This window comes from Mobula hypostoma, chromosome 25 (genome assembly GCF_963921235.1).
Source record: "Mobula hypostoma chromosome 25, sMobHyp1.1, whole genome shotgun sequence".
Lineage (NCBI taxonomy): Eukaryota > Metazoa > Chordata > Chondrichthyes > Myliobatiformes > Myliobatidae > Mobula > Mobula hypostoma.
In genome coordinates, this window is record NC_086121.1 from 32,900,837 (window position 1) to 32,913,654 (window position 12,818).

The 12,818-nt window shown below is 36.4% G+C and overlaps 1 protein-coding gene across 16 annotated transcripts in view; it reads left to right on the forward strand.

The window, feature by feature from the left end:
- Window positions 1–11,800, forward strand: part of LOC134337823 (eukaryotic translation initiation factor 4 gamma 3-like) — a 306,969-nt gene extending 295,169 nt beyond the window's left edge. For 8 of the 16 annotated variants that reach the window (XM_063033099.1, XM_063033101.1, XM_063033105.1 and 5 more), the window contains 7 exons: window positions 731–856; window positions 1,349–1,430; window positions 1,580–1,678; window positions 3,396–3,542; window positions 7,539–7,620; window positions 8,537–8,683; window positions 10,076–11,797. In XM_063033099.1, coding sequence (XP_062889169.1) covers window positions 731–856; window positions 1,349–1,430; window positions 1,580–1,678; window positions 3,396–3,542; window positions 7,539–7,620; window positions 8,537–8,683; window positions 10,076–10,257 — 865 coding nt within the window. In that variant the 3' untranslated portion in view covers window positions 10,258–11,797. Of the gene's footprint in view, window positions 1–730; window positions 857–1,348; window positions 1,431–1,579; window positions 1,679–3,395; window positions 3,543–7,538; window positions 7,621–8,536; window positions 8,684–10,075 lie in introns of all 16 variants that reach the window. The other 8 variants (XM_063033104.1, XM_063033107.1, XM_063033113.1 and 5 more) reach the window with 4 other exon arrangements.
- The last annotated feature ends 1,018 nt before the right edge of the window (window positions 11,801–12,818 follow it).

Sequence of the window (12,818 nt, forward strand, 5' to 3'; positions counted from 1 at the left end):
ACAGTAGCTCAAAATAGCAATTGGATTGGTGTGTTTGCTGTGCACAAAGCAAGTGAGTTGTCTACAAAGCACTGTTTGTTGATTCACTGCCTGGCTTCAGGATGTCCTTGTGGGCTGGCATGGATAATGGAGAGAGAGGAGGGTTGCATTTAATGACAGTGGATTTTGGTGGAAGGGTTATTACATTCAAGCATAGTACAGTTTTTTTTCACTGTCATCAGGGTATAACTTCATGGTGATCAATTGTGCCAATTTCCAGTAATTCCCACCCCCTTCCCTCTTCTTCAGTTCTCCACTCTGCCTCCTCCCCACCTCTTCTCGCATGCTATCACCTCCCACTGGTGCCCCTGCTCTTTCCCTTTCTCCCATGGTCCACTCTCTTCTCCTATCAGATTCCTTCTTCTCTGGCTCTCTACCTTTTCTGCCTGTCATGTTCTAGCTTCTTTCTTTATCCCTCTTCTCCCACCCACCAGGCTTCACCTATCACCTTCTAGCTTGCCCACCTTCCCCTCCTCTCACATTCTGGCTTATAACCCCTTTTTTTCCAGTCCTGATGAAGGGTCTTGGTATGAAATGTTGACAGTTTATTCAATTCTATAGATGCTGCCTGACCTCCAGTACTTTGTTCGTGTTGCTCAAAATAACAATATGTTTTCTTACAAATCAATTGATATCTATATTCTGAAATGGAATAATTTTTTTCTCTCATACTTAATTTATTTTTTCGTAGGTTTTTAGAACTCTTGGAATTGGCAGAGGATATGGCCATTGACATACCACATATATGGTTGTACCTGGGTGAACTTGTGACACCCATGTTACAAGAAGGAGGAATCTCTATGAGAGAATTATTTACGTAAGAAACAGTTTAAATTTACAACAGTACATCTTGTCAATACTAAGAAAATCATTTTCTGATCTCTCAACCAGAACTTAAAACAAAATTTTCAAAAATACAATGATTTTGTTAAAAAAAAATTTTTCTGGATTACCTGTATATGTTCTATCTCATTCCCCAGGATGTTAAGTTATCTGTACCAATAGAATGTTCTTGCAATCTGTGTTGAAGCATCAAAGTTGTATTTTAACATTATTTATCCACCTTAACTGCATGAAGAATATTGTCACCAGAACATAACTTAAAATTGACAAGTGTCGTGCAGCATGATCTTTCAGGTCTCATTCTCAGGACCAATCATGCAAGAAAACTGCACTTGTAAATATTTCTAGGTGCAAGTCTAAAGATCCTTGGGTTATGATGTAGGATAGTGAGTTAACAAATTTCATGACACATACCGATGATAATAAACCTGGTTCTGATTCTGAACATGATCTTCTTCTCTTCCAGAGAACTTAGTAAACCTTTACTTCCCGTGGGGAGAGCAGGGGTTCTGCTTGCAGAAATTTTGCACCTTCTATGCAAACAAATGGTGAGTGAAAAGGAGAATTTGGTACAGAATTTATTGACTCACATACTGAAAGTCAAATAGAATTCAATGTTCTGTTTATACTTTTATTTCTCTTGTATAAAAGTTATTGAAAATCTTTCAGAATAACATTTCACTTCTATTGTTACCAGAGCCATAAGAAAGTTGGGGCCTTATGGAAAGAGGCTGGCCTAAATTGGAAAGATTTCCTACCTGAGGGAGTTGATGTTCAACATTTCATTAGCGATAAAGTGAGTCTATTACCTTTAAGACTCAATCAATTCATATAGTAAAATATCCCGTCTTGCTTCAACCCGTGTGCTTGTCTTGATCATTTCTAGTTCTTCCACTTGCATTTTGAAATGTAATAATTATGTAAGTCAACCAATGGCCACTTCCGGTCATGTTGAGAGAGGGCAAAAACTTGCATTTTTTTAAGCCTCAGAATGAATAATGGCCAGACAGAGAGAGATAGAAATCACTTTGACTGGCTTAACTTAAAAATTGCTTTATCATTGCTGCGTATCGGAATCATTTCAGAGTTCAGTTTAGATCAAGAAACAAAGATAAAAGAAAACAAATTCACAAATGTGTGAAATAGGAAAACATTTCTCTACAACTATTTTAGCATAGCAGATATTTTATTACCCATAAAATTAACCAAGTGAGAATGTATTGTCAAAATATCACTGCAAATGGGCAAGGTGCCTTGAGCGTTACATGCTTGGGTGATCATGGCTTTCCACATCGAACGATCCCACGCAGCATCAATAACATATTGCACACTTAGATCTGTTAGTTCTTTCACAGTGTCCATATATTTTCTTCTTTGCCTTCTTCTTCTGCATTTCCCAGGCATATGGCCTTGTAATATAAGGCATTCTATTTCTCCCTTTCTGATGACATGGCCCAGGAATTTAAGTTTCCTCTCATTTAATGTTCTCATTAAAGATCTTTTTGTATGGGCACGTTGGAGTACTGTCTCATTAGTTACCCTATCTCTATATGATATTTTCAGCATTCTTCTAAGAAACCACGTTTCTGTTGCTTCTAAGTTTCTTTGGAGTTCTGGTGTTATAGTTCATGTTTCAGAAGCATCCAGCAAGATTGTCCGGCTGTAAGATTTTAGTAGCCTAAGCCTTGTTGTTATAGAAATGTGTCTGTTGGTAAAAATGGGTTTCATTTTTTGGAAGTTGGTTTTGGCAATGGCAATTCTTCTTGTTATTTCTACTTTACTTCTTGCATCTTGTGATATAAAGCTACCAAGGTAATTAAAGCTGGTCATTTGTTCAATCTCTTGGTTACTGATGTACAATTGGCAGTTGGGAGTATCCTGATGTCTTGATATTACCATAGATTTGTTTTTTTTTACAGTTGGTTGGACCAAAATCTGCACTTGTTTGTACTACTTTGTCTAGGAGGATTTGTAGGTCTTCTGCAGCACTTGCTATTAGGGTGGTATCGTCTGCATATCTTATATTGTTGATGTTAACACCTCCAATTTTTATAGCCTTGCTGCATTATGTTTAAAAACAATTTAAATTTTAGAATTCAGAGTACTCTGATTTGTGACAAGAAATAGAATGATGTGGTGTACTGAGTCATAAAACTATATTTGATGACCTTGACCTGTTTTATCATCTTGATGTATCCTTTTATGCTGTAATAACATTATATTGGTTTAAATTACATGGTTCTAGAACCTGGCTCTTTCTGTTAATAACATTTTTTGAAATCCTTTGATGAATCATCAACAATCACAGATGTAGTATCAGGGCAATAAAATTAGAGAGTTGAGTGTTTGTGATGGTGACATTCCAGAAAAAAATGAAATCATTGGTAATTAACCTGAATTTTACAAGCTCAAACTGAATAGGCAGGATAAATGGATATATGATTGCAGAGAATTGTCATGCTTTAATTATGTTGGCTGAAACTGTTAATATTAGTTTTATAATTCTTTTGCAGAAGTTGGAGTTTACTATATCAGATGTTTCTGGTCCTACTGAAGCACTTTCAAAAATGGAGTTCTCTGCTGAAGAACTGAACAAGTGGCTAGAAAAACTTATAATTGAAGACAAGGCCAGCAATGAGCAAATCTTTGATTGGGTAGAAGTAGGTTGAATTTTACAAAAACAAACTATTATGGATGCAGGACCTAAAACATTGTTTCTGCCTCCATGGAAGCCAACTGATCTGAATATTTTAAATATTTTCTGTTTTTATTTTGTGTTGACTTTCTGTAAGATTAATCCATGAGTGTGGCAATTTCTTACATTGGCCATAACGTTAAATTTACAATAAGAGTAATTTGTGTTCTAAACATGATTATTAAACGAATTGATGATCATCAAGACCCAAACTGGGGTCCACAGACCCCTTCCTCTGTGATATTGGTCCAAGGCATAAAAAAGGGTTGGGAACCACTGACCTGGACAAACATTGTATACGTTTCTGGATATAACTAGGAGCCACATTGTGAATGCACTTCTTTCCTGTATAATGGGTAAAGGTATAAATCCATCAAATGATAGGACACAAGCTTACATGTTTGTGTGATTGTTACATAAAGAAACGTGTAACTTTCAACAATATCCAAGCTTGCCCAGAATCTGTTGAGCAGTCTGTGTCTGATTTTTCAATTACCTTCTCTGCAGTAGTTTGTGACCTGTAATTTTGTGTTGCTGTTGATACTATTGTGTGTTGACTTAATTTTTATTGATCTAATGTTGTGAAGAACAGTTAGGCTATTTTGCTTCAGGCAGGAATAGATTCCATGTCCATGGATTTCTCAGTATTTAAGTGTTAAGTATAGGATTGGGTTTCCATGTTTGAAAATACATACCAATTTAAAAAAACAAAACACTAACACCAAGACTTCAGTCAATTGAAGCAGAGTCTGGATGTGATTTAATCATTAAGGTGACTCCCTTTGAGACAAGTCAGGTTAAAAAAATTAGCATCAGAGTTTTTTTTTTATTTTCCTATTTACTTTATTGTGGGTGATGAGGTGGGGATGCGTATCTACCAAAGGAGATGCAAGGAGCTCCTTCCCTCCACTAGCCTGCAGGTCACCCTTGGGCAAGGTGTAGCACCTTCAGCCCCCCAATCAGGGTCACATGAAACCACTGGAGCAGGTAGTGGACGGTCGTATGAGCAGCTGGTGCACATCACATCCTGGTTATCCGACCACTAACATCAGGCAGACAGTCTCTGAAGAGTATTGATAATAGTTGGGGTCACCCGTCTTGTAAAGACACTGCACAGAAGAAGGCAATGGCAAACCACTTCTGTAGAAAAATTTGCCAAGAACGATCATGGTTATAAACCATGATTGCCTATGTCATATAACACAGCATATAATGATGATTTTATTGCAATCTTGATCTGCAAGGATCATGTCCAATTAGGCAACTCCAGTACAGATTTCTAAATTAAAACTGCTTTGTTGTAAAATTATTCAAAAGTGTTTTTAACATAATTTCTGACAATCAGATTTATCTAACTTAAAATGATAACTTTACCTTCAATGATTCAGCGTGTTTTGATCATTGAGAAACTTACAAGTCCATACTTGGGTTTATGATTTTCCTATACAATTGGTACTCATACTTGCTGCTTGTCCTATCGATGCTAACTTCATATTCTGTCATTTTAATAATTAAGGATGTGATCTGTTTCAGTATTGGTGTTCTCAGCCCTGAGACAGAAGAGTTACATTGTGCCCAAAATCTAGGCAATATGGAGGAAGATCACCCCACTGTACACTGAAATTTGAGAGGTCTGTCTCTCTTATTGAAGTGCAAAAGTTTCAGTGGAGTACGGTTTCAATGAAGTAACAACCCACCCAGTAATTATACTTAAACTATGGTAACTAAAATAGATTGTCAAATCATTGGGTTCTCACAAAACTAAAAATGAGAGACCTAGTTCCTATATCACAACAGTTTAAAAATCCAGCATTGGGTGAAGAATGCTTCAGGATGTCTTATCAAATGCAGTGCTATATAAACTGTCTTTGAGAAATGAAAAAGGAGGAACAGGTTTTTGTTTATCTTTCGTTTTGCTGAGTGGCTTTTTTTACAATGACTCTGTCTCAATTCTGTTCCTGTTAAAAGCGATTGCCCCATTTTGTAATTGTATTTTTGGTATCAACTTCAACATGATTTCTAACAGAATTTTCTGTGCTAACATCCTTTGTGTACAGAAAATGTTCTCATTTCTCTTTTTTATTTGTTACAACTGTGCTTTCTCTTTGTCGCATCAATGACTGGTAGGCATCAACTCTCACTAGTTTTCTATAAATGCCTCTTCATACTTGTATATAACAAAAAGAAGATATTAAATGCCATAATGCAACCTAAGTGGTGTTATTTTGGATAGGGTTTTTTATCTAGATTTTCTACGGATGAAGTTTGGTATATAGTTTTATTCAGATGTACTTTGACTTCAAATTTGAAATTGCAGGGTGAAACCTCAAGCCAACTGATCAGAGCTAACAGTTACAAGAAAAGGTCTGTGAACCCTTTGCAATTACCTAGTTTTCTGCATTAATTACTCATAAAATGTGGTCTAATCTTCATCTAAGTCACAATAATAAACACAATCTGCCTGAACTAATAACACACAAACAATTGTACTTTCTATATCTTTATTGAACACGTTGTTTAATCATTCACAGTCCAGGCTGGAAAGAGTATTTGAACCCTTGTATTTAATAATTGGTAGAACCTCCTTTACCAGCAATGACTTCCACAAAATGTTTCCTGTAGCTGCTGATCAGACTTGCACAACAGCGGGGAAGAATTTTTGACCATTCCTTCATACAAAACTGATTCAGTTCATCAATATTTCTGGGATACCTTGCATGAACAGCCCTCTTCAGATCATGCCACAGCATCTCAAGCGGTTAAAGTCTGGCCTCAGGCTTGGCCATTCCAAAACACGAGTTTTCTTCTTTTTAAACCATTCTGTTGATTTACTCTTGTGTTTCAGATCATTGTCTTGTTGCATCATTCAGCTTCTATTTAGTTTTAGGTGACAGATTGCTGCCCTGATATTCTCCTGTAACATGTCTAGATACAATTTTGAATTCGTTGTTCCCTCAATGATTGCAAACTGTCCAGGCCCCGAGACTCCTTCCACCATGCTTCATAGTTAGGATGAGGTTTTGATATGGTGTACAGGCCTATTTTCCTCCAAGCATAGTGGTGTGTATTTCTGCCTAGAAGTTCAACTTTTGTCTCATCTGTCCATAGAACATTATCACAGAAACATTGTGGAACATCCAGGTGGTCTTTTGCAAACTTGAGAAGTGCAGCAATGTTTTTTTTTGGAGAGAAGTGCTTTCCTCTTTGGTGTCCTACCATGAACAGAGACTTCAAGTTCTAGAGATTTCTGCAGATCTTTTGCTATTACCCTTGGGTTCTCTTTCACCTTCTTCAGCATTGCACGTTGTGCTCTTGGTGTGATCTTTGCAGAACGCCCACTCCTAGGGAGAGTAGCAACAGTACTGAATTTCTTCCATTTGTAGACAATTTTTCTTGCTGTGTACTGATGAGCACTCAGGTCTTTAGAAGTGCCTTTGTTGCCTTTTCCTGCTTCATGCATCTCTACAATTCTCCTAAGGTCCTCTGAAAGTTGTTTTGATCAAGGCATGGTGCACATAAACAGATTCTTTCTTGAGAAAAGCAGGCTCTGTCAGTAACCTGACTGTGTGTCTTTTTTATAGGGCAGGGCACCTCTATAACCCACACCCCCAATCTCATCTCATTGATTGGAACACCTGACTCCAAATACTTTTTGTAGAAGGCATTACCCCAGAGGTTCACATACTTTATTGAACCTAGACTATGATTGTTTAAATTGTCTACTCAGTATTGAAGAAAAGAAGTACAATTGTTTTTGTGTTATTAGTTTTGACAGACTGTGTTTGTCTATTACTGCGACTTAGATGAAGATCAGACCACATTTTACGATTAATTAATGCAGAAAACCAGATAATTGCAAAGGGTTTACAAACTTTTTCTTGCAACTGTACACTTGGATCAATCATAGAAAGTTTATTTCATTATTGTTCAAGTCTAAAATTATTTCTTCATCTTCCTACAGGCTAATTTAGATGAATCACAGATTGGTTCATCGACATTCCTTAGAGCTTTGATGACAACTGTATGTAGGTCATCTATTACAGGTAAATAAATCAGCTTCTTTATGATTTTGTAATTTACTATGTATTTGATTCAAAATCAATGCAAAAAATTGGTGATTTTTTCCTTAAGTATGTTGTGTCCTTATGAAAGATTGAAAGTCAGATTATCAATTAGACATCCACTCATAATCTGCCAATAGTTTAGACCTAAAACCATAAGAATTAGGCCATTTGGCTCATCGATCGTGCTCTGCCATTTCATCATAGCTGATCCAGTTTTCCTCTCTGCCCCAATCTCCAGCTTTCTCCTTCATGGCTTGGCCAATCTATGTACCTCTTAATTAATTAATATTTTAATTTCTTTGAATTCATTTTTATTAATAGTTGATTTTTATTTGAAAGTAGTTTTGATTTTCATTTATCTGAACTTTATCAGCCTCTGCCTTAAATGTACGTAAAGACTTGGTCTCCACAGCTGACTGTGCACCAAATTCCACAGATTCACCACTCTGTCTAAAGAAATTCCTCCGTATCTGCATTCTAAAAGTACACCCCTCTATTCTGAGGCTGTGTCTTCTGGTCTTAGACTCTCCCACCATTCTCTCCACGTTGACACTATTAAGACCTTTCACCATTCGATAACCCTTATATGATAGCATTTCCCTGTTTGGTTTTAAGTATGTGTTGTTAGCATTAGAAATAGAAGTAGAAATACAACTTACAATCCCTTGAGCCTGATCCGCTACTCAATGAGATCATGTGCCTGAGATTTACTTTCCTATCTGTTTCCAAAGTGCCTCTTCCTTTGTTTCAAAAATATTACGTTTGAATATTCTCAAGTCCAAGGCAGGTATCATAGGGTCCAAGTCGTCAGTTAAGTACCAGTTGAATATAACATGTAAACAATAATTTACACTGCTATAAATCTTACTTGTAATTTTTAATCCCCTATTTCTAGGAGAAGGAGCTTCAAGTCGTGTAGATGCAACCATTATACAGCAGCGATTGCGATTGTTACTCAAGTACCTTAATTCTGATCCTGAACGAGAATTACAAGCACTTTATGCACTACAAGCATTAATAGTAAAACTTGATCAACCTCCTAGTATGTATTTTTCAAGCTTCTTTCCTAATAATTTTCTCTAAAGTCTATAGAATGTAATCCACTCTCACTCTCACCCACCCCTTCACCCCCTCCTCTTTCACCCCCCTCCCTGTCAAACTACTCATACACGTACTATACATGTTCTAAATCAGCTTCACAGAGTCGCTGGTTGAGTAGAGTGAGCCATATCCATAGTAGAGTCCGCCATATCCTTAGTAGAGTCCATTTGCAAGCCCAGAATTTCAAAACTGGATGAATTTGGATCGCTTGCTAGGTTGGATCTTGAGGATTCCGTGAACCTATTAATTACAATGGGAATTTCAGTGCTTCAACTTCAGGAAAGGCAAGTTATGCCACGGTAATAAGGCTATGAGGCTATGCTGTGATGCTATTACAGCTCAGGGCATCGTAGTTCAGAGTTCTATCCTGGTGTCTTCTGTAAAGAGTTTGTATGTCCACCCCATGGAATGTGTGGGCTTTGTCCCCACAGTCCAGAGACGCACCGGTTAGCAGGTTGATTGGTCATTATAAATTGTACTGTAGTTAGGCTGGCGGCATGGCTTGAAAGGCGGAAGGACCTATTCTACACTGTATCTCTTAATAAATTAATATTTTAATCTCTTTGAATTTATTTTTATTAATAGTTGATTTTTATTTGAAAGTAGTTTTGATTTTCATTTATCTGAATTTTATTATTTCTTTGAATATATAAAAATGATTGAAAGCAGCTCACAGCTTTTGCAACCAAGATGTTATTGGTTCCCCAAGTTTTCAGGGTAGTTTGAAGGCAAAGCCTTCACACTGCATAGATGATGGCTCTGCAGTCACTTTCATCACGTCACTCGTCCTGGATGCTCCACATTTGCAACAGTTCAGCCAAGTGCTATTTTAGTGAGACCTGGCCATTCTTTGTCTTTTTGTACCTTGTGATGCAGGGTTGTATTAATTTAAGTGTCCCTGCCAGGTGAATGCTTTGATCTACTTATTCTAAAGTGAGTGAGAGGAAATTAGTAACAGTTCCCTATTGCTAATGATTGGACTATAACTTATTTAGAAAAGAGTGATTGTTGATGTTGGTAGTTAACATCCTGCTGGCTTATTACTGAGTTATTCAGTTATAAAATAGACCATTCAGTTTTCTCCATGTGCGTGGCATTCCTGATCCCACATGTTTACATGGATCTTTACTCACATTACCTTCAGCTTCCTCTCTAATCTTAAAACTTGCCATGGTTCATCTTGAAACACAGTTCCTCTAAGATTGTGTGAAATTAATCAACTTCAAAAAAAAATCTACTCTCATTTCATCAAATTGCCCCTAAATATAAACAAACAAATTGCTTCTCTTTGTGCTGTGAGATATATTAATGTGCTGTATTTTTCCGATTCCAGACTTGTTAAGGATGTTCTTTGACACTTTGTATGATGAGGATGTTATATCTGAAGATGCATTCTACAAGTGGGAATGTAGCAAAGACGCAGCAGAACAGAATGGCAAAGGGGTAGCGCTAAAATCTGTCACGGCTTTTTTTACATGGCTAAGAGAAGCAGAGGAGGAGTCGGAAGATAACTGAACCTAAAAAGTCTTCGCCAATCAAAGTGCACAAAGGCCAATCATCGCAACAAATATGCACAGAAAAAAGTCAGCGATCATGATGAAAATTATGGTACACACAAGTAAAGAAAAGCCGCGGTGATGTTATAAGAACCATGGGTGGGAGCACTAAAAATGTATTATTTATAGAAAATATTTTTGTTTTAAATTTTACGCTTTTTGTTATTTTTAAAAGGACATATGGTTCCATTTTTCTGTGCAGCAAAAAATAAAAAAATTGAACACTTTAATTTATTTTTAGAACTGCAACAGTGATGTAATTTGAGTTTGCAGTTACTGTAAACAGAATGTAATATAGTTAAAAAGACCCAAACTCTTGCCTACATGACCATTACAAACAAATATAGGGCATCAAATTTAGTATATGGGTAGGGTTGGGGGGGGAGGGTGGTTACAATAATGGCTGAAAGTAGTAATATGTACCAGTAATTCTTCCTGCCTGCTTCAGCTTGCTCTAGAAATGTACATAACATTCAACTGGAAGATGATGCTCCCTGAATTTTCAAGCCCATACATCATGAACTGCAGAATATGGAGAACTTGTACAAACAAAAATTCAACTGAGGAAGTGCTTGTAATACTTTCAAACTATAGTACTACTCAAGAGCTTGTAAATACATAAAGAGAAATATTTAAAAAAAGACTCATTACTATCTTTTCACATTCAAAACTAAATAAAAACAAACAGTGCAAGTTGAAAAAATTTCAAAAAACTGTTTATCTGAAAATTAATGGTTACAAGACCTGTTCTACATAACTTTGTACTCTGTTACCTCATTGTAATATATAGTGCAGTGGATGCAATGCTTATTATTGTGGCAGAAGTCATTATCAAATGGCTGGCTAACACAGGTTGGTCATTGGATTATGACAAGTCTTTATATATTTAAAAAAAACGCTGCACGAATGAGGATTCTTTCTCCTTACAAAATTTCTACCTTTGATGCAAGATGGCTGCTGAATTTTGTGAAAGAAATGAAAATCATAGGAAGAGTCTCTGAAATAAAGGATTATGAGTCCCATACAGAATTGCAAACTTTCTCAGAAGCTGCTACCTTGATTCTACATACAGCAAATCGAGGATATGTCAGACAACACCTTACATAAACTTGTGTGGTTAATCTCATGAGTTACTGGTCTGACTTGAAATGGTGGCTTACAGATTAATGCTAGATTTTGCTTGTACCAGTTTGTGCATTTATTTGAAAATTGGTTTTGAAAAGCCAAGCTTAACATGGATCAGTTATGATTTTGAGACTTGCTTCAATGCAAGTGGCTATTGGAATGCTTATGAAGATAATGTTCCAGACTTGAGATGCCATTAAATAACTGTATAACTTGAATTAAAAACTGTTCTAGGCTGGTAATAAATATTGGGTGGATTTTTTTCCCTGCTTTCGGACTTTATGCATGTTCAGCGATTCTGCTTTGGATGCAGCCATTGCACCTACCTGCCAAATTGTGTGTTGGCATGAGTTAATTAATACAAAAGCAAGATGTAAGAGGATTACTTATGGGTTCATCAGTGGTAAAAGTTGATGGCAGTGACTGGACTGTTTTTCACTTTTCTCAATATGTAACGTGCCTTGATGTGCATGAGCCGACAGGGTATATATGTGTTGGATTGGAAATGTGTCCAAACCCAAAAAGTTAAATTGACTCTGGTACAAAATGGAGACTCTAAAGCCCATTGGACACTTGGGGTACACACTTGAAATGATAAAGCAGTTAAATGAAATTTGACAGTATTCTTAGTTCTTTGAACATGAAGAATGAAATCTTTGGTTGGAGCAGATCGTTGTAAAATAGCAGCTAACTGGTTAGTAGAATATTTATATTTTAATACAACAATCTATTATAGGAGTCTAGGTAAGTTTTAGTGGGTCCAGTTTGCACATTAGTGAAAACCTAATTGGTGCATTGTCAAAATTTGATCAATGCAAAAGTTGAGATTCTGTTGGTTTGCTTTGTGCAATAAATACTTAAGGGAATTAGCCTGGCTCTCTTACCAACATCTCAGATATCGTAGTGTGGAAGTTCTGTGATTAAATTTTTTATCAGGAAATTACTGGCATGATTTATGACACGATTGTGCATGGGCTATTACAATATGGATCAAGAAAAGGTGAATATTTGTGCATTTTTTGATTCACTATATTAAATAATTAAAAATGGAGAATAATTAATTCTTAACAGAAGTCTAGAGAACCAAAAACAATTGCTGAATGCATGAATGGTGCTCATGGATGTTCAAACTATATAGTGCAGCACTTTATCTTATTTTCATGACCATTTCACTCAGTTATAATCAATTACCAGATAAAGTTGAAGGCCTTATTAATCTGCTATTTTCTAGGTGGTGTAATTATTGGATTCTGACAAGACAGCTTTGCCATAAATACATATAAATTGATTGCTGTGAGAAAGGTCCTGACTCTTCATATAAAACTTGGATTCCAGTCAGTCATAGAATTTTTCAATGTTCTGTGACTGAATGGAGAGCATAATGTGTAAAATCCG